The sequence below is a fragment of the Sinocyclocheilus anshuiensis genome, unplaced genomic scaffold (genome assembly GCF_001515605.1).
Source record: "Sinocyclocheilus anshuiensis isolate Anshui unplaced genomic scaffold, SAMN03320099.WGS_v1.1 scaffold29, whole genome shotgun sequence".
Classification (NCBI taxonomy): domain Eukaryota; kingdom Metazoa; phylum Chordata; class Actinopteri; order Cypriniformes; family Cyprinidae; genus Sinocyclocheilus; species Sinocyclocheilus anshuiensis.
Genome location: NW_015539835.1, coordinates 745,218 through 767,240, shown reverse-complemented (window position 1 = coordinate 767,240; position 22,023 = coordinate 745,218). Strand labels below are relative to the sequence as shown.

General features: G+C 38.3%; 2 protein-coding genes and 1 long non-coding RNA gene across 3 annotated transcripts in view; 1 reads left to right on the top strand and 2 right to left on the bottom strand.

The window, feature by feature from the left end:
- Window positions 1-6,229, bottom strand: part of LOC107684354 (uncharacterized) — a 21,132-nt gene extending 14,903 nt beyond the window's left edge. Inside the window, exon 1 of the long non-coding RNA XR_001633846.1 lies at window positions 6,159-6,229. This is a non-coding gene — a long non-coding RNA (uncharacterized LOC107684354). The remainder of the gene's footprint in view (window positions 1-6,158) is intronic.
- Window positions 1-10,292, top strand: part of LOC107684353 (atrial natriuretic peptide receptor 2-like) — a 52,915-nt gene extending 42,623 nt beyond the window's left edge. The window contains exons 18-22 of the mRNA XM_016480601.1: window positions 5,023-5,091; window positions 5,282-5,456; window positions 6,507-6,605; window positions 8,384-8,475; window positions 9,793-10,292. Of these exons, the coding sequence (XP_016336087.1) occupies window positions 5,023-5,091; window positions 5,282-5,456; window positions 6,507-6,605; window positions 8,384-8,475; window positions 9,793-9,855 (498 nt within the window). The 3' untranslated portion in view covers window positions 9,856-10,292. The remainder of the gene's footprint in view (window positions 1-5,022; window positions 5,092-5,281; window positions 5,457-6,506; window positions 6,606-8,383; window positions 8,476-9,792) is intronic.
- A 2,706-nt stretch (window positions 10,293-12,998) lies between these two features.
- Window positions 12,999-19,771, bottom strand: LOC107684376 (sperm-associated antigen 8-like). Its single transcript, XM_016480626.1, has 7 exons — window positions 19,727-19,771; window positions 18,948-19,130; window positions 18,634-18,793; window positions 15,880-15,925; window positions 13,381-13,495; window positions 13,211-13,273; window positions 12,999-13,124 (listed from the first exon to the last, which is right to left on the bottom strand). The coding sequence occupies exons 1-7, from the start codon at window positions 19,769-19,771 to the stop codon at window positions 12,999-13,001; spliced, it is 738 nt and encodes a 245-aa protein (XP_016336112.1).
- Window positions 19,772-22,023: the final 2,252 nt, after the last annotated feature.

Here is a 22,023-nt window from a genome sequence, read left to right as displayed (position 1 = left end):
ATATATATATATATATATATATATATAGTATATATAGAATGTTAGATTGTGGAAGATAGACTACCATGATCTGGCATATTTCACTGAATGTTTACTCAGCAAAAACAATGAAATGAATGATTAATGCACATATTTCATATTTTGTCTGCTCTGTTTATCTGTGGTTGAAGTGAACAACTATATTTAGTAAGTAACTATCCTACACTATTTTATGATTATGCAAGCACTGCACATCATTTCTATGGCAAGCAACATATCTAAACTTCACAATGTCAGTGTCATGATTCACTGGGGAAGGAACGAGAAGAGGAGAATTCTTCGATTTAGATTTTATTCTCAGGAATGACACATATAACAGCTGACACAGACTCAGGGAAACACAGGGTTTAAATGCTAGGGGCAAATGAGATAATTAATCAGACACAGCTGGATACAAATTAATACAATGAGGACAGAAACAGGAAGACATGTGGGCGCCCTGGAGGCTGGTGCAAGACAGGGACCACGGGAGGCCTCCAGGGCGGATCAGGGAGCTCAGGGGGCCATGGTGGGACAGGCAGTCCCAGGAGCGCCACGGCGGAGCAGGTAGTTCGGGGCGCCAATGTGGGACCAGGCAGACCAGGAAGACCAGGAAGCCATGGCGGAACAAGCAGACTAAGAAGCCATGGCGGAGCAGGCAGTTCAGGGTGCCATGGCGGGACAGGCAGTCCAGGGAGCCATGGCGGAGCGGGCAGTTCAGGGCGCCATGGAGGAGCAGGTAGTTCGGGGAACCATGGCGGAACAGGGAACTCAGGACGCCATGGCCGGACGGCCTCCGTGGCCTTGGCCTCGTCACTCAGCCCGGCCACTACGGATGGGCCCATACTACACCCCCCCCAAAAAAAATCCTTAGGGAGAATATTGTCTTTCGAGGCCCTCCGTAGGCCTAACTCGGGAACAGTGGCCCTCCCTGGACTTGACTTGGGGACTGGAGCTCTCCTTGGGCTGGACATGGGAACTAGAGCCCCTTCTGTGCTACCCTCGGGGATTGGAGCCTTGTCTGGGCTAAACTCGGGGACTGGAGCCTTTTCTGGGCTAAACTCAGGGACAGGAGCCCTCACTGGGCTAAACTCAGGGACTGGAACGCTCTCTGGGCTAAACTCGGGGACAGGAGCCCTCACTGGAGCGAGCTCTGGGGCTGGGATGAGGGCTGTGAACCGTATTTTCCTCCTCATCCTCCTCCCTTGGTTACGGGTGAATTGGGCGGCCGGCGGGCTTGGGTGCTGAACGGCCGGCGGGCTTGTGGGAGCCGCAGCCGGCAGGCTTGACATCAGAGCGGCTGGCAGGATTGAGTGCTGAACGGCCGGCGGGCTTGTGGGAGCCGCAGCCGGCGGGCTTGGGTGTTGAACGGCCAGCGGGCTTGTGTGAGCCGCAGCCGGCGGGCTTGACATCGGCGCGGCCGGGGGCTGGAGAGAGCCGCGACCGGTAGGCTTGACTGTGAAATGGCCGGCGGAGGGGTTCCGGATCGGGTTCGGAGGCTCTCCAGACAGCGGATGACCGCCTCCTTCCAGTCGAGGTTGGTGGTGTCTGGGAGCTCCATAGACAGATGGTAGGTTATGCCGAGCCGGAACAGAGTCAAGAGGGTTTCCCCATCGAGGGAGCTGTAGATGATAGGGTCGTGGCTTGCCTGAGCCACGGCGATGAACATCGCCCGTTCCTCCATTTGGGCAGGGAGAAACAAACGAAAGAAAAAAAAACACTTTTCAAAAAACGAAAAATAAACACGGGTTGAAGCCGCTTACTGTCACGGTTGGCTGTTCTGTCACGATTCACTGGGGAAGGAACGAGGAGATGCAGGAGAATTCTTCGATTTAGATTTTATTCCAACAAACAAAGGTTTACCAACACAGGAACTCAGGAATTACATATATAACAGCTGACACAGACTCAGGGAAACACAGGGTTTAAATGCTAAGGGCAAATTAGATAATTAATCAGACACAGCTGGATACAAATTAATACAATGAGAACAGAAACAGGAAACATGACCAAAAAAGGAAAACAGGAACTAAGACAGGGGTAAAACAAGGAAACACAAGTCCACAACACTGACAGTCAGATATATAGATTGCAGCTTTCTTTTTTGGTCTGAGCCACAGAAAAGGCATTCCTTTCCTCTCATTCCCATTGTAGCAAATTAGCTCAAAAGGGAAATATTTATAATTAATTATAACTGGTTATAATTAATAATAAATATTTAGATTAGATCTTAGAATTAACTGTAGCAGAATCAAGATTACAATTATTTGATCTGTTCGTCCACCGAGCAGACAATATAATCATTTATCAATTCAAGGAAAGATTATTTTCCTGGCCAAGAAAGAATAACTTTCCTTCATACAGTACTAGCATTAACTTAGCATGTAGCAAGGGATCAACCTTCAGTGATCTCCGAATTGTGAGCAGCACACAGAGACAATCAATTGTGAATATAAGGGATTTAATAAATGAAACTACAGCTAACATACAACAAGACTAAGCAAAACACATATATACAGAATGAAGAAAAGTAAGGAAGAGAGAGAGAAGAGCAAAAGAATGGCAGTATTTCACATCAATTAACCACAACCTAATGAGAATCATCAAAGAATCAAAAATCACCTTAAAAGGGGCTCAAACTTAAACACGCATCTAAATAGTTGTAAACGGTTAATTGCATTGGCTTCGATTGCTGAACAAGAGTCCTGATGCGGTAGACAACGGAGGTTCTTGAGTTCTTTTAGAAGTGAGCTGGAGGTTTTGCTCTGGTTCCTCTGAAGATAGGAAAGTCCACAGCGGATGGACAAAGTTACTCGAAGATAAAAACTGCCGGAAAATCAAACTCAAGAGTAGAGTTTTGAGTAGTCTTGGATAGTGTCCGTCTCAAGAAGAAGAGGTTTTGAGCCAAGATTAGTCTGAGCTAATGACTTTTGTGTGTGTTATGTGAGCATGTTGTAGTTTGCTGGTCAGCCAGGCCCATTGGTGCCTGGCCCCGGGGGTCATTTACGTCTCTTTGTAATGTGTTTGAAGTTCAATGGGGAGACGAGAGTGGTGAAACTGTTTAGCATATCCGTGATAGTGGGGGGAACCATTGGCAATTTAGCACCCATATAAATGTAGAATCTGGGGCCAGGACTGTAATTTAAATGCGAATGTCAAAAGGCTAAGAGGGGTCTCTAAAGACATAAAACCCCAATGATCATCCATGATTTTAAGCAGACGCTACACCATGTATTTTGACATGATGATCACTTTCTGAAGTTTTGCCCCAAGATGGTCATACAGTTCTCACTTGATGCTCATGTAATAATAAATTCTGTGCCAGACATCCATAATGTTGTGTAAAGAAGAGTTTTTAATTGAATTTGCAAATGTAAAGACAGTCACCCTTCATCTCCCATGTAATAAATCTTGAAATATACTTTGATACTATTTTGCCTAAAACATGGTTTCTGGAATCAGTGTGAGAGGTTAGATTCAGGCCTAAAACTTTACAGTTGAAAAAGTTGTGTGCTTCTTTAAATTATGAGACATCTGAGGCCATTGTTGCAGATTTTTTTTATACTTCTCATCTGAACTCATAGACCAACTGAGTTTGGAAAGTTACTCAGAAATTAGACCAAATGCAGACAACTAAACTGAGCCACATCATGGTGTTTGGATCACAATGCATTTCAACAGCTGTTCAAATATATACATATAAAAATGTTTCAGTGGTTAAGCTTATAGCATGACAACTATAAGGAATCAGGAAGTTGGCCTCCATGGTTAATTTTGTCATATTTTCTGCTGTATGTATGCAAATACGTTTCTCTGTAAGGCCTCTTTCTGGGCATACATCCAGGGATGGGATGCATGAAGGTTTTAATTTGATGGAACCATTGGGAGTTCAAGCAGAAACACATCACAGCAGTCATATCTCGCTTAACCTCTATGAGACATGACAGAGCTGCAGACACAATAGACTTTTATTATACATTCTGTTTCAACTGATTTTTTTTTCTTCTGGGGCACAGATGTAGAACTATTTCTGTCAAGGTTCTCATCACACCTAAAAAGCTGCAAAGAAAAAAAAATCTCTAGAATCAGAGGAAGTCTCGTCTGAATATAGTCAAACTAATGAATTTCGGAGAGAATGAACTGAACAGAGCAACAGAGCAAATTTGTCAAGTGTATTTCGTTATTGTCAAGTGTTCATGAGATGGATTGCCTGAGGGAAGAAATTACTCTGAATTTAAAGGAGCATGCAACTTTTCTGAGCTTTATTTTCTATGATTTATTGGTTTAAAAAATAATACACACACACCCACACACACGTTTGTTTTTGTGAATTGTGGGGACATTCCATAGGCGTAATGGTTTTTATACTGTACAAACTGTATGTGCTATTGCCCTACACCAACCCTACACCTAACCCTACCCCTTACAGGAAACTTTGTGCACTTTTACTTTCTCAAAAAAAAACTCACTCTGTATGATTTATAAGCATTTTGAAAAATGGGGACATGAGGTAATGTCTTCATAAGTCACCTTCTCCTTGTAATACCTATGTCATACCCATGTCATTATACAAATTTGTGTCCTCATATGTCACAAAAAATGCGCACAAGTGCTCTGTGAAATGGATGCCTTGCCAAGCATCCAAAAAGGGCAAATCAAGGGAGCCTATTTAGAAAGAGTATCTGTAACCATAACAGGCCAATTGTTTGTTTGTTTTTAAGAACAATCTTTACAATTTTGACTATGTGAACAAAGCATGGCAAGACTTCATCTGCAAAGAAGAACAGTGGGCGAAAACAGAAAATAATTGATAGGGACTAACGAACAATAAGAATGATTGTGTCCAAACAACACAGAACTTCTGCTGCAAAAGTGACAGCAAACCTCAAATACAAAAATGTGAAAAAGATGGCGTTATAATCATAAATCCTGGACAGTGTAAGCTACAAAATGAACTTTAAGATCACCTTCCTTAACTTAACAGTGTCCTGTTACTCTGTTCAGGTGGTGACACTGCTGAATGATCTCTACACATGCTTTGATGCCATCATTGATAATTTTGATGTATATAAGGTAAGTGTCTTTTAATAGGCAGTGCAATCTTTGTATCTTTTCATAAGTAATTGTATTACAATTAGTTATTATACAGTATCTATAGATTTCATAGAATGTGATTTTGAAATCTGAAATTATTTAAACTTTAATCAGATTATTTGAAGGATTAAAATTGTGAAAAATCTTCTTTACTTTTTGCTGATGGCAGGTGGAGACAATCGGTGATGCATACATGGTGGTCTCAGGTCTGCCTGTGAGGAATGGGAAGCTACACGCACGTGAGATAGCCAGCATGTCACTGGCTTTACTGGAACAGGTTAAAACCTTCAAAATCAGACACAGACCCAACGATCAGCTACGATTGCGAATAGGAATCCACACAGGTATCGTTACTGTTTCACAGATTCCATTATTAATATTCATTCATTTTAGGCATTTTAGGCCTTTGAAGTATTTATTAGTGTTGAGAAAACCATGGCAAGTTAAGGCCAAGCAATGATTGTGGATAATAAAGGCAAATGTTCAGAGGTTGCTGTCAACTCTGTCTCTGATTTTTCTCCTAAAAATATAAAATCAAATATAAAATATATAAAACATGAAACCTTAAAATTGAAAAGCCTAAAAATTTTGACAGTTGTTGACATTTATCAAGGGTATAAATCCCTAAAATGAAGCTGATAGCTCTGATATTTGGTCTTTTTTATGAGAATTGCTGGCATTCATATTGAATTTAATTGTAGACATTATTATCTTGGCAAATCTAAACACGGTTTAAGAACCTCTAACACTCACGTGAGATTATCAGGGTTTTTTTCCCCCTCTTAAATATGAGAAAAAAATCTTAAAGCTTATTATTAGGCCTAAATCACACGTTTTCTCTATTTACAACATTAATATTTTCTGTTTCTGTTTCCATTGGAGTGTCTGTTTGCGTCTCTTATATATAGTAGAAGTGCAGCTGAGATGTAAGGTGCTTATCAAGTCAAGTCACCTTTATTTCTATAGCGCTTTATACAATACTGATTGTGTCAAAGCAGCTTTAGAGTGTCAAACAGGAAAATAGTTTGTCAATAATTCAATTAGACAATAACAAAGTGTCATTTTTGCAGCTAAAGTCCATTCATTGATGATTCAGTGATGTCATCATCCAGTTCAGCTCTCTTCCAATAGTGTCAGTGCAATCAGTCAAGCATCCCCAACTAAGCAAGCCAAAGGCAACAGTGGCAAGGAACCAAAACTCCCATTGGTGACAGAAATGGAGAATGTCATATTCAGTACATGTGATCTGATTGCAGCCTGTTGCTTTTGTTCAGTTGGTTTTTTTCAACCTGTCAGGAGGTATTAGGACTGTGTATAAGCAGTTACAGGATTCCAATAGTGACTTAATCTCCCTCTCTGCTGCGTGTGTGTGTGTGTGTGTGTGTGTTGAGCAGGCCCTGTCTGTGCTGGTGTAGTGGGTCTTAAGATGCCCCGGTACTGTTTATTCGGAGATACTGTCAACACGGCATCCCGCATGGAGTCTACAGGGGAAGGTTGGTGACAGAAATATGTTTTTGATCTTTGCTCAGAATGCAGAATTTTTTCCACACCATGACAATGCAGCATGATACTAAGTTAAGTACATCTTGGTTTTGTGATTTTGATACTATTGGTTAAATTTTTTTTTAACTTAAAATACTTTTGTTCAGCGAGGATGCATTAAATTGATCAAAAGTGACAGTAAAGACATTTATTATGTTACAAAAAATTAAAATAAATGCTGTTGAACCTTCTATTCATCAAAGAATCCTGAAAAAAATAATCACACCTGGCAACACACCTGCAGCACACCTGATTTCAACATTGATTATAATAAGAAAAGTTTCTTGAGCACCAAATCAACATATTCTAAAGGATTATGTGACACTGAAGACTGGAGTAATGCTCAAAATTCAGCTTTGCCATCACATGAATAATTACATTTTAAAATATGTACCTCAGAAGGTAGCTGCTTATGTGGACAGCAGACAGCGAGGCAGCTCACTAGGGTTTGAAACAAAGCTGCTCAGTAGCATTGTATACTTTTAACATGCATTTCACCAGTTCACAAGTAACAGCTGTTGTTCATGAGACTTACCACAAGTATCGACTCACAGTCCACTTCCTGAGGTGGGCTTCATTAATAATTAATAACTAGTGACAAGGACCCAGTATCCAATATCCGGTTAGATTTATAGCATGTAATAATATGTTTGCAGTTTGTTACAGCTTAATGCACACTTAGGAGCCCGCACCACATGGAGCCTCTCAGATTAAAGGTGCAGTAGGGGATCTTGGAAAATGCTAACTTTAGCCTGATAGCACTGAAAGCCAACGTTCCACCCTCCCTGCAATCGCCGTCCAAAGCCACGCCCTTGAACGCATATACGCTCACAGAAGTACCAGAATACCAGAGACAACATTACTACAATAGGCTACATCAACGGTTCCCAATTCCAGTCCTCGCACTGGATGTGAAGACGTGTGTGTGTGTGAGTGTGATGTGTGTGAAGACGCTGCGCAGCGCAAATCCGTGAATGAATGTATAAATACAGATAAATACATTTAGACCACTTCAATTAATGATTGCTATCGGTATGTGAAGAGACTTTCAACCAGCATAACAAAAAAAATTTCTGAAGACAATCACCTATTGCACCTTTAAGTGCAGTATGTTGTTCCTCCTATAGCCAGGACAGATTGCTCATTGACCCATATGTGTAGTGTGTCTGTTGTTGTTCTTATATGTGGTGAATCATATTTTATGAAGGTGTCATCTCACTCACAGCTGTGCACTTATACTGATTGGCTGTGACTCTTAAAGGGATAGTTCACTCAGAAATTAAATTATTTTGCTCACCCTCATTTCATTTCAAACCCATACAACTTTGTACTAGTGAATAGGGAGATTTTCCTGTACAGCGACAGCATACAGTGACCAAGACATAAGGGTATCATACTGTAATCCATACAGTCTTCTGAAATCATACAATAGTTTGTGTGGTGAAATTGAAGATATTATTAATTGAAAATCTTCCCACATATCTCCTCAAATCTCATTATGCTTGCACATATTCAAACTTGGCACGTTGAAGATATGTTATGCTAGGTTTGACATCTATGGCACTAAAATACTTTTAGTTTAAATATGTGCAAATGTGAATGATATTTTTTAAAATATTGATTAACAGAAGAAAAACAGAAGAAGAAAAAAACCTTGAGGTCGAGTAAATGATGAGTTTTCATCTTAAGGTTGACTATTGATTATTAATGATTATCATTTCCTCCACAGCTCTGAGGATACATATGTCTTCAGCCACCAAAGAGGTGCTGGATGAGTTTGGCTATTTCGAACTCCAGCTGCGAGGAGACGTGGAGATGAAGGTATGAAGTTTCACTTGCGCTTGCTTTCTGAAATGATAAACCATGTATAAATGTGAGAGAAATATTTTTCATAAATTATTTTAAATATATATTTGTTTGTGATTGGTAATAAGGAATAAGTAGTTCTCACTTTAAATTAGGTCACGGAAAATGGGAAAATGTCATTAATTAAGTGCTTTAAACCAACCTTTATTAATTGCATTCATATTCACCATCCCTTAAAATGATTACAATATTTTTATTGGCATATGAGGTTTACAGGGACTCTTCATAGGTGTAATGGTTTTTATACTGTACAAACTGTGTATTCTATCCCCTAAACCTAGCCCTTACAGAAAACTCTCTCTCTCTCTCTCTCTCTCTAGTTTTCCGTGATGGGTAGGTTTAGGGTTACAGGACAGAATATACAGTTATACAGTTATACTGTATGTAAAAGCAAAGGTTGGTTTAAAGCACTTAATTAATTTTCCCATATTCCGTGACCTAATCTAAAGTGAGAACTATCTATGGTTAATAAGTTGTTAACAAAGCATTATCTTAACTCTTTACACATGAGCTAATTAAACAACATGATGAATGAAGAACTCACTGTTTGTATAGCATCTATAAACTATGAATTAACTATAAACTAATAGTTTGCAAATTAATTGTAAGTACTTTATTAGTGAATGCTTATTATAATGTGTTGTCTAATTTTCTTTAAAGGAATTCTTTCTTCTAATCTTCTTTACCGAATTCCTAAATAATCAGAATGGTAATTTTTGTTTTCCAACATAACACACACACACACACTAGATTTTGAGCATTTTATAGCACAATCTTTAATGATTTTAAAACTCAAATAGAATTATGATTACTATTAAACACTATCCAATCACTGCAGTATTTTAGTTTCAATTCCTTAGAAGATTTTTAATCAATTCTATTTGAATCCTTAACGATTTGCTCCATACTATGCTTTCAATAGAAATTCTGTACAAAATCCTTTAGGTATTAGGCAATATTTTTTCCACCAAAACGATAGATAATCTTTTCCCATCACTTTCAGATTTTCAGATATCTGCTTCATGCAATGCTACATAAGTCCTGTGAAATCTGAACATGATTTATTGTGTTGATGTTGGCCTTTCATACCAATCTGAGACTTAAAATGTCTGGATCACCATAGAGGTCCAATTTCCACCACCTGTCTTTGCAGAATTCTTTAGTCTTTTTTAATTAAGAAAGAGCATATTGCTTTGTTGATTAGTTCCTCCAGCGAGCTGTTTGAGTGCTCATTGATGCATGCTATTGATTGGTGTTGTTCCACTCTTTTAGGGTAAAGGCAAAATGAGAACGTATTGGCTTCTGGGAGAGAAGACAGAGGTCTATGTTAACTGAGAGCACTGCTGATGACAGGAAGTCACCAGGATCAGAGCCACTGTTTCATATATTTGTTCTGTGTCTGAAAGGGTTTCTCGCTCTTGCATGGAACAACACATTATAATACCTTTTGAGGGAGGTTAATTCAGGTATATTTCATACCTGCTTTAAAACTGCAAAAATTATGTAGTTGTGTTTTTTTTTACAGTTAAGATTTCTTGTGCTGACAGTTAAGTATGTCTTTCTGGGTGAAAGTCTTATTTTTTGTGCTTTCTATATTTAGATGTTTGGAAACTGGTGATGTGTATTTGACATTTTCTTAACACATTCAAGTGCATTGAATGGTGGTTGTCAAGACTGAGGACAGAGTGAAGTTTTATCATAATGTAATATTTGTATATATGTATATCCAAGACATTGTAAGATATTTTGTTCAATAAACTGAATTAAAAGCAGGTTCTTGTGTTGTCATTATTAGCAAAACTCTTGTAAATATAGTCTCAACAGTAAGGAATTGTGAATATTAATGAATCCTTCCAGAAGGGCTCTTTCCCAGAGTGAAAAATTTAAGGGGGTCTGAATACTTTCCGTACCCACTGTACCTTCCCAAAGGGCTTTGCAGCTTATTGGCACAAGAGACAAAGAGAAAATTGCACACTTGAATATCTCACTCTTTCTCAGAGCTGCATTAACTGCAGCACTTAAGCTAAATACTCAACTAAATACTCCTTATTGATCACAACCTACAAATAAAACCTATTGAAAAGTACTCAAAACAATTTAACCCTTTCAGACCTGATTTTTTTTCACAGTACTATTTATTTTAAATTGTTTTTATCAACTTTATATTTGCTCTTCTCCAATATAGAAATGAGTCAAAAAAACAAGATTTGTGTCAACTCTTTTTATTATTAGATTTTTTTTCATGTCCACTACAATGGACTCCAGGACTGAAGCAACATAAAAATCCCCATATTTTAACCATACTTATGAAGTATAGTTTGTGTATAGAGTTGAACTACGTTGAAGATTTTGAAAAGAGCTATACTGTAAGAATGGACAATGTAATACGAATGTATAAACAATGTAAGATGATATGAATTCTAAAAAAAAACTTGTTTGATCCTTTTTGTTGGTTGCAGTGGGTGAATCTGAGTATATGTGTAAATGTCTTGTGTGTATGTGAATGTCTTTATGTGTCTGGTTGTTTTGATGAATATATGATTGTGTGCATTACAGCATCAAGGCATCGGTGTGTTTGGAGGGTGTGAGAATGTGTGTTGCTGTGTATTCATTGATCTCACATCCACTATGGCTGTTTCTCTGATATGGCTGATATGGTCACTATCTGCAGGACAGTGGCCCTCCAGGAGCAGGATTGGCCCCCCTGTATATGTGTGTGTGTGTGTGTGTGTATATATAGAGAGAGAGGTCACTATCTGCAGGACAGTGGCCCTCCAGGAGCAGGATTGGCCCCCCTGTATATGTGTGTGTGTGTGTGTGTGTATATATAGAGAGAGAGGTCACTATCTGCAGGACAGTGGCCCTCCAGGAGCAGGATTGGCCCCCCTGTATATGTGTGTGTGTATAGAGAGAGAGAGAACGAGAGAGAGATTATTTAGCTTAATCTAATTTCTGTAAGAAATATACATAGAATATTTTTATAGTAAGAGCTACCAACTGATGGTTTGGTTCCTACCAATGTAGGACTGTAACCATCAGTTTAAAAAAGATAATAATAGAACAACATTTTCAGTATGTCTATGTCATAAAGCATTTAGTGTTACTCTCTCTTTGAAACCATACACTGTCTGCTCGTTAAAGAACATACAGCTCTGATCATTACTGCTCACTCAACAGTTTCGTGGTAAATAGGGATGATGTCGTAGTCTGATCATTAAGAATCCATTTGGCATCTGTGCCTTTAGTGCACTGCATCTGTGTGTGTGTGTGTGTGTGAACTCATGTTCACAGCTGCTTCTCGTCCCCATGATTCTTAATTACCGCCCACCAGCAGCTCTGTCACAGTCAGTGCTGTTGCCAAGTGGTCATTCTGCAAAGCTTTGTGCACCGATATATACTCAGTAACAAACATGCTTTACCAGGGCTTTATGAAATATAGTCACAGCTTTCAGTTTATAATTATGTTTCATTACAAAAAAGCAATTATTAATAAATAGAAGTCAAAATCACCTTCTGTTGGTTTCAAATTATGACTTTGTGAAGTCTGTGTAATTAATTAGGAAGACAGTATAAAAACATTGATACTGTTCAGGAGCTGAATTTTGGCTAGACACACACACACACACACAAACGCACACGCACACGCACATGCACACACACACACGCACACACACACATACAGAGAAAGAGAAAATTATTTAAATGTATTTTTCCTTGAAGCAACAAGATTAAATTGTTTAGGAATCAAGCCAGTTCACAGGCTTTCTGTGGAGTTCCTCCGAGAAAACAAATGTTGTAAAAACAAAGGGAAACACTGAATTAATGAAGTCTAAAATTACTTGTTGCCATAGTTACCCAATGTTAATCCCTGCTGAAAGCATGAAAGAGGAATCCAGCAACAGAACAGCTCTGACTGACAGCACAGCTATGTGAAAGTAAGCCATCCTGATCCAAAGAAACAGCGCATCAGTTGATTTTCAACAAATAGTTAGAGCTCTCTCCTCTCTCAGGGTGAAAAAGGCTGCCACCTGCACCCATATAACCATTTTCTCATTTGGCCACAAAAACAAGTAAATTTATTTTATTAGAGTAGTATTAACTAGTCACTTGCTCTTCATTAAAACATTTGCTAAATCAGGAAGTCATACTTGGCATGGAAAACATTACACAACTTTACCATGAAAAATATATACACATACACTTAGCAGGGCATGTTGTCACACTATAGAGTATGTTGTAACAATTGGAATTTACAAGTGTTGTGAATATACATACATACATACATACATACATTTTAAATTAGGTTTATTAATCATTAATCAAGTCAGAAATGATCAATTTCAGGGATTGTTTTTTTCAGAATGGTCATGCAGGGATCATGAAATACAGTGATAGACTAAAATAAACTCAGCTAAAATGAAGACATGAATGAAGACAGGGAATAATGAAATTATCAAATGTTGATATTTTTTAATTCCTCACAAAGTATTTTCTGATGGGCACAGCACTGTGTCATTGAGCTGATCTAGTTGTTCACCGATTGGTGTACTAAAAGTGGCATTTATTTTAAATGGATGATCCTTAGTTTTAACTGTTGTCACACCCTGTGAAAAGAAAACACTATTCATAAAACCACTCCAGTACTGCAAGAAATAAACATATTGAATGAAACCTCACAGTAGATGCTGACCTGAATTTTCTGATAGTTATCACTCCAAAATGTGATGGCCTGCTCAGTTGTGTAATCATGATCCTGGAAGAGACGAGCGGATTAATGCCAAAAAATACACACAAATACATGCACATCTACAGTCAAAGCAAAAATTTTATATTTAAAAGTTATGGTGAACAGAAACAGACCATGGCCATTGGTGCACGGACAGACTTAAAGCCCTCCACCTTGTAGTCTGCTTTGGTCACAGAGCACAACTCTGGGGCTGGAGGCTCTGTGTTCATCTCTGCATGTATCTGATCACTGTGAAATAGATTGCATTTAGTGCTGGGCGATATACTGGTTTGAATTAATTACGCAAACAGTATGAATTTTTAAAAAACGGCATACAAGTGGCTAAGTGGTATAGACAGCGTTGTGAATTGAGAGAGGATCCCTGTTAACTGCATACACTTCTGACTAATGGTTAGAGAACCTTTAGAACTATTAATAACACACAACTAATTTTTTAACCGGGCAAATAAACCAACTGTAAAGCTGTTAACAGAAGCCAGGGACGCTGAAGATGTACGCAGAGGAGAAAATACTGGAGCAGGCAGAGCAAACTCACTTTACCATGTGCGAAATGTTGAAAAAAAAAATCCTAAATACTGAATTGGGGGTGGGGGTTTAATGTATCTTTGAGGGGAACTGACTGTCTTCAGAAAAGTTTAGATGGTATTTTATTTTCATCTTATAATGCATATGTAGTATTTAAAAGTGCAGCACTGCTTTGTTTAGAGCGGTAACCAAGGAAAAGCTGTATTTCTGCTGTTCCATAAGCACCGACTGCTGTCAGAGAGTGAATTTGCATTTTAATTCAGCCCGTTTGCAGTTTTTGTTTCATGCAGATATGTTTTATGTAGCATAATTTGTCAAAGCTAAGGTCAGGCCATTCTGTTTTTGCTTCAAATTTTGAAATTATACAATCTAATTTACATTAAAAACTACTTATGCTACATGTAGCAAGTTTGTTAGGATTGTGATTACAGTGCAGTGGTTCTGCAACTGTTTTATGATTTCTGATTCATATAAACCCACAGTCAGGGGAAAATAATATGATAAACCATGAAACTGTCTGAATCAAAAAAAAAAAAAAAAAAATTGATACAGATTTTTGATCAAACCGCCCAGCACTAATTACATTATGTTAAAAAACGACGTAGTTGGTTTGTATTTGTAATTTAATCAAAGAGTTCTAATATACCTAAAGAGTGATATCTGTTGATCTCAATGGCGGTTATTCAGCTGACACATGTAGCCTAGAAAAACACAAACTGCATACTGCCATCGTTGCTTCAGGCCCAATAAGTTTAGAAGAAATTTCTGACTTCTTGTTCAAGCTGACCTGCTTGAAAATGGCTTTTAATATTGCATAATACACAGTCACTATGATGTGTGGAGATGATGAAGTAATGACTCATGACTAAGTGAAGCAGAAGGCGTCTCTCTAAATAAACAGATGGATGAAAGAAAACAGATTTAAATATACGTATGCACGTCTGTCTAACATTTATTCCCAGTGACAGCAATCTGACATAGAGAAAGAGCCAACTCAGCCTTGATATCTTACGATTATATAAAAACAAGAATTGCATAAATAAAGTAGAAAATACAACAGTTCTTCATTCACCTTTAGATCCATTGACTGTTTCTCTAGAAAATGAAGCATGAAAAATTTCTGTTGATAAATAATAAGTAAAACAGTATTTGTCTTTCCATTCCCACCTATACCAGACCTGTGGGTATGAGGTACTGTCTCATTTCAGAATTATATTTTTTCCCTCTCTTTCTCTTTCTCTCTCTTTAATTTATAAACAATATACAACCACTTGTCTGGGGTCAGAGACTTGTTGTCAAGGTTATGTTCAAAAATTATGTAGAACGTTGCATGATAAATAAAAATGTAAATGATTTAATTGAACTATGAATCTAACCATGACACAAATATTCTTACATCACTCCTCTCCCATTGTTTCCTCTACTGAAACAAGAAATGTGGGAGGATCATAAAATGTCACTCGTGTTTTACACACGATGAGGTTGTTAAACATTAAATGCTTGTTTATTTAGCTACCTTATTATTTTGATGAGATCATTTTCCAAAAGTTCAGCTCGTCTTCCTAAAATGAAAACAACAGTGAAGTTTATTAAAAAGATTTATGCAGCAGAAAGAACAGAGGGCTTTACATATATTTTAAATTAGGTTTATTAATCATTAATCAAGTCAGAAATGATCAATTTCAGGGATTGTTTTTTTCAGAATGGTCATCCAGGGATCATGAAATGCAGTGATTGACTAAAATAAACTCAACTAAAATGAAGACATGAATGAAGACAGGGAATAATGAAATTATCAAATGTTGATATTCTTTAATTCCTCACAAAGTATTTTCTGATGGGCACAGCACTGTGTCATTGAGCTGATCTAGTTGTTCACCGATTGGTGTACTAAAAGTGGCATTTCTTTTAAATGGATGATCCTTAGTTTTAACTGTTGTCACACCCTGTGAAAAGAAAACACTATTCATGTGTTTGTGTGAATTCATGTGTTTGTCCCACAAGAAATGTGGGAGGATCATAAAATGTCACTCGTGTTTTACACACGATGAGGTTGTTAAACATTAAATGCTTGTTTATTTAGCTACCTTATTATTTTGATGAGATCATTTTCCAAAAGTTCAGCTCGTCTTCCTAAAATGAAAACAACAGTGAAGTTTATTAAAAAGATTTATGCAGCAGAAAGAACAGAGGGCTTTATTTGAAAGGACCTACTATATAAGCTGAAGAACAAAAAGGAAATTTTATAATGCAAAATAAATTTTTAATCCCTGGGTCAGCTGACAGAACGTCTCTGTTACGTATGTAACCCTAGTTTCCTGAAGGAGGGAATGGAGACGTTACGTCCCTCCTGCCACAAGCCCTCAGTGGGATTCGTCAGGGAGGGGCTGTTGCGAGGAGCAATCAACAAGATCTGCTCCTTGTCCTCCCTGATCTTGCGCAGGGTCTGTGCAAAAAGGCTCACATGAGGAAAAACGCACACTCGTGTAGGCCCCACGGCCAGCTGTGTGTCAGCGTGCCCATGCCGAGGGTCCCCTCGGTCAGGGAGTAAAAGAGCAGGCAGTGGGAGGATTTGACGGAAGCAAACACGTCCACCTGAGCATCCCTGAATTGACTCCAAATCAGCTGGACCGCCTGGGAAGGGAGTCTCCATCCTTCTGGGAGCGTGAGAGCATGTCTACCGCACCACTGATTGGCGCAGTGACTTGAGCCTTGCCTGACTCCAGAGGAGGAAATGGCAGGCGAGTTGTAACATGCGACAGGAGCATAGACCTCCTTGATGGTTGATTTACGCAACGGTCGCAATGTTGTCCAAGCAGACCAGCACATCCTTGCCCTGAAGCAACGGTTGAGCCCATCTCGGGACTCGGCGAAATAGCCAGTGCTGAAGCAGTCTCATATGTATCAATCCGAGCGGCATTACCACGGCTGTGGTTGACATATGCTCCAGGAGCCTCTGAAATTGTTTCAGCGGAACCACTGTTTTCCTCCTGAACTGGGCATGCTCGTTTGTGAGACATGCCATCATGTCGACTGAGTCCAACTCCATACAGAGAAAAAAGATGCTCTGCACAGGAGTGAGCTTGCTCTTTTCCAGTTGACCTGAAGCCCCAACTGGCTGAGGTGTTGGAGCACAAGGTCCCTGTGTTTGTACAACAGATCTCGACAGTAAGCTAGAAAAAGCCATTCGTTGAGAGTTCGAATGCCCACTTCCCTAGGTGGGGCAAGGATGGCCTCCATAACTTTGGTAAAGACACTAATATACAGGGAGGTATATATCGGGGGTAGAGGCTGGGAGTGAGGAGACATCGCTTCCAGTATATTCACCACCTCCTTGAAAAAAAAGAGCAGTGTATTCACCACCCCCTTGAAAAGAGCAGTCCCATCTATATCCGGGTTGCTTACTGCTTCCCTGTCCGCTTGGAGGACTTAGCGGCTGCCTGGGGCACGGGCTGCATCACCTTCCTGTGGGTGGCTCAAAGTTGCAGCCGATGCCGTGCCAGAGCAGATGCAGAAACCGCAAGGGGGACGCTTTTGGCGACAAGCAGACTGGGGACCAGCCCTCGGCGGCCTGGAGGCAGTGGTCAAACACACACAAAAACAGGATGTGTTTGATGGCCTTCCGTCTGTTTTCGGTCTGTCTGAGAGCTATGACAGTGTCGCCGAAAAGGCCGGCTTAGGAGATGGGGTCGTCAAGAGTTCAGCCAGAGATGGTGCTCCTGGACCACTTGCAGAGAGCATAAACCATCCACAAATGCAGTCTCAGTATGACACTGCTCTTTTATTTGCCAATGTTCAATGGCCTGTTTTTTACTACTAAGAGGTGATTGGGACACCCAAGTGGGACTACCTAACGTCAGTGTCTACGTAAACGTCAGACGTGACTCACTGAAAGGGAACTGTCACTATCCCTTTCAGACCAGTTCTGCATTTTTACTATATGTTACATTTGTGGATTATAAGCCTGTTTTATGTCTTTAAAACATTTATTTTTTGCTGACATACTGAACAATGTTCTGCTAATTTACGTGCATCACAGAGGTAAACTCTCTCATCTGACATAAATTATTTTGTCAAGAATCCTTTGGACACAATGGACAGTCATGAAACCATCTGTTAAACAGCTGAAAACACGATATGCTGTGTTGTATTTCAGCAAATGTTTATTTATTTATCTAGTCATTTATTAGACGCTTTTATCCAAAGCGACTTACAAATGAGGACATCAGAAGCAATCAATTGTAGTATTAAAACTTTATAAATACTACCTATACACATTTTAAAAATAAAGAGATTAAATAAAAATGGCAAATGCATACAACAAAATTTCAAAACTTAACATTTAAATGAAAACCAAAAAATAAAGCTAAAAACAATTCAAAATATTAAAGAACAAAAGGTATAAGAGTATAATAATGATTCTAACATAACACTAAGCCAAACACCAAAAAAAACAACTACATATGTGTATGTACAACCACACACACATACATATATATACAGTATATGTACATACACATTTATAAATTCAATATATATATTATTTCATTTCCATTTAGTTTTTTTGAAGTATTAAAATAACTCAAATTAAATAAAACTAAAAACTTAATAAAAGACCTATACAGACATAATAAATTCAGACATAATGTAAGTAAAATTAAAATAAATAACAAATACAAATAATACAAATCAAATGACAGTAGTTTATCAGTAATCCTAAAAAATAGCACTGCCAAACACATGCTAAAAAACAACAACTTACTTACACTTATACTTACTTAAATGTTTATTTATGAATTCATAATATCCTTATTATTAAGCACTGTATAATTGTAACCTACCTTTTTGTAGCACCCCAAGGCTTTTAGGAGAATTAAAAGCAGCTTTAAATGTACTGAGTCCCTGTACTTTAGCAGCCACGTCCATGGTAAGAATCCCAGTGTGTCCATATTTATGAACACGTGATCTAGGCCCAGTCCTGTCTAGCAATGCAGTAGCCCTCTGAAGCACGTGAAAGAAAAGTGTAACATGTCATTGTTAAGGTGAGTTGTGATAAGATATAAGCGTTCATAACTACAGGTGTACCAGGATCACAAGCAAAACTTTGCTAAGCCTCAGCCTGCAAGATTATTTAAACATGCTGTGTGGAACTCACCTCCTCAACCCAGTTTCCCAGTAAACACCTTCCACCCGGTTCATTTTCCTCATTAACCTCTGAAGTCATTGCACTCACGTTTGTTTGCGTTACGACGCTGTTTGATAAGCAACGGCCTTGGAAAATAATTTTCTTGTTAAAAGTACTATGTGGAACTTGTCGATATGTGTTTACACCTCTCAACTCCGCACAATCCCCGAGAGCGCTGCTTGTGCGTCTCACCTTCTCGCTTTCCACTGGACAAGTCTGTATTCTTTCTTTCTTTCTTTCTTTCTTTCTTTCTTTCAAACGATGTATCTTATTGCATTACCTTGTTCCTACACTTTTATTATTATTGTTTATTTATTTATTTTTATTTTATTTTTGCAATTTTTTAAAACGACGAAAACCCAAATAAATTATTTGTGTGTGTGTGTGTACGTAAAAATGCTAGTTATAAAATTACAATTTAAAATTAGACAAGGGAGATATTTTTTTTTCAAGAAATTATGTTTCACTATAATCCTTGACCAAGTAGCATAAATAATACTAATAATACATACATACATACATACAATAACTTGAAACAGAGTAGTTGCATTGGAACACCATGAAACATGTCAACTGGATGGATATAACATTTGTCTGTCCTCATCTGTGTTCCATAATCTGCCTGTCTGCACTCTACAAGCTACATCTGTATGAGACATGTAATCATAGGCATATAGTGGATCAGTTTTCACATCACTCAGTGGGATGTCACCAGGCATTTCCCCAAAGGATGGATGGACAGGACTTACATCCAGGAATCTGGGAAACATTTGGAGAAAGCTGAACTGGTGCATTCTGTTAAGTCACTTTCAGACAGTAACTTGTTATACACTGTGCTGAATGTTGTACACTGTACTTTCTCTGAACTCATCCCCAAAACCACAAGCCAGTGGGTTCCAAACTGTTGAACTGAGGTTAGAATAGTGACCAAAGTCTCATGCTTACTGAGGAAATGCATAGACAGATTGATAGAAAGAAATCAAAACACAGAATCTGTAAAATTCAGACCATTTTATTTTTAGAGCTAGGGTTTACATAAATCAGTATCTTATTCTGAACTTTCAACGACCACAATGAAAATCTGGGCAAAATCTAATTTAAATTTGAAAACTTCTTGTCATGATAGGAAAAACGGCTTTTACCAGCTCAAATGCATCTTCACTGACTGATTCATTGCTTTTATGCAAAATATTGGGAAAGAATTTTTATGGTTCCAAATTAGTAATCAGAATATTTACAGCCTAAAAAAAGACCATCTAATTAACAAATATTATAAAAAATGCCAATTGAATTCCTAATGGAATTTATATCATAAGTGAATTGTAGTACTCAGAGATTTTGCTTTCATTGGTCCGCAGACTTCATTGAGCTATCTGTTATGTTTCATTTAACTATCAGCCTTATCTCAGATATTAAAGACATTCATTTGTGATTTTCCTTTCCTCATGAGATCCTAAAAAATCAAATGAAGTCAAAATGGATACAAAATATGCACAATTTATTTTCCTAGCCCCATAGCTTTAGGGGGTTTGGACTTCCATGACTTTATCAAACTTGGTGTTGTCAATTTTTTTCCAGGTCTCTCTCACCAAACACCTACTGTACCATACAAGCCATGTTCTCTAAAACTGTCAACACATCACTACTTCTGGGCCACTGAGCAGCTTCAAAATGTCGATCCTCCCAGTGACAAGGTTCTCCCAAAGCACAACATCATTACCATTTGCTCCAGTTTAAAAATAGCATGTCTATTAGCCAGAGAGTGTGTGCAAAACTTTTTCAAACTTGCACCATTTCTAACACTCACTGCTCCAGGAGCTTAAAACAACATTTCCCCACCCAGAATTCACAGTGTATCTGATGTGTATGTTCATTCACACTGGCAGGATTTGGTCTGGAATCAGATTTGCCCAACCTTAATTAATTCTTCCTTTGCTTTATGGACAGACAGGTCAGAAGCCGATTGAGTCTCATCACCTGACCCCTTCCTCTTTTCCTGTTAGATGCTCTGTGGCTTTGCACTTAGTGTCAGACATGGAGAGGTATAATGAAGACACATACACACATAAATTCACCACTTACAGAAACTGTTTTGTAATGAATTTTGTCCTTCTTACATGCCGCTTTAGTCTAGGAATCTAATCCTCACGTTGCTTGTAATTATTTTGAACATACCACGGAGTATTTGGCTTTTCTTTTTTTGTAATACCATACATATGCAGGTCATAACAGGTTAAATTTAGAAGAATAATCCTTTAGGTTCATTTTCAGATATTGTGAGTGATGCTTGTCCATGCAAACTCACCACCATGATGCTAGTGTGTTGTGGTTGATTGATAGTGTACTTCTGCAGTTTGTGGCTGCTAAGCCTGAGCCTTAGCAAGCACTACTAAAAACTGTGTGGAAATAATGCGGCATTACTTTATTGATGGTGAATTTAAGTTTTGTTTTGTTTTGTTTTTGTACACAAAAGCTTTGACTTGGTCATTTGGGGATTAAAACAATTAATAGTTATTTAATAGTAATACAATTGATTCAACTGCACTGATGAGAACTGTCGGATGAGAACAACATTTGAACTGGATTAAACTGGATAATGACACAAACTTTGTAACATTAACACAAATCAATAACGTTATTGATCTGAATTGAATCACCATTGAACTGAATTGTGCTGAATAATGACAAAAGCTGTTTTACAGCTCATATTTAACTTGATTTATAACTGATGAATTCTGCTACACTGACTGTTATTTTCCTGTTTATTATTGTGAAGCTGCTTTGACACAGTCTGTATTGTATAAATACATGTTATAAATGCTATATAAATAAATAATGTTACTTGACGTTTTTGCTATGTTGTAGTACTCAAGTTCAGACACTGTCTTGATTCTTCCTCTAGTCTGAGTCCAAGACATTTTTATGGTCTTGGTCTTGCCATGGACTCAAGAGCATTTGGACTCACTCTTGACTCCAGACTACAACACTACAACACTGTGGATACGTTTTGTGGTCTGTGCCGATTTGCTCTGTCCCATCTGATCTC

Excerpts from the sequence above, each read along its gene's own strand:
- LOC107684376 (XM_016480626.1), bottom strand. The coding sequence starts at position 19,771 with ATGCACCAGTTCAGCTTTCTCCAAATGTTTCCCAGATTCCTGGAT. Across the intron at positions 15,926-18,633 it reads CCTTGGGGTGCTACAAAAAG|GAAGACGAGCTGAACTTTTG; the intron begins GTAGGTTACAAT and ends TTTTCATTTTAG. Across the intron at positions 13,496-15,879 it reads GATCTCATCAAAATAATAAG|TGATCAGATACATGCAGAGA; the intron begins GTAGCTAAATAA and ends TCTATTTCACAG.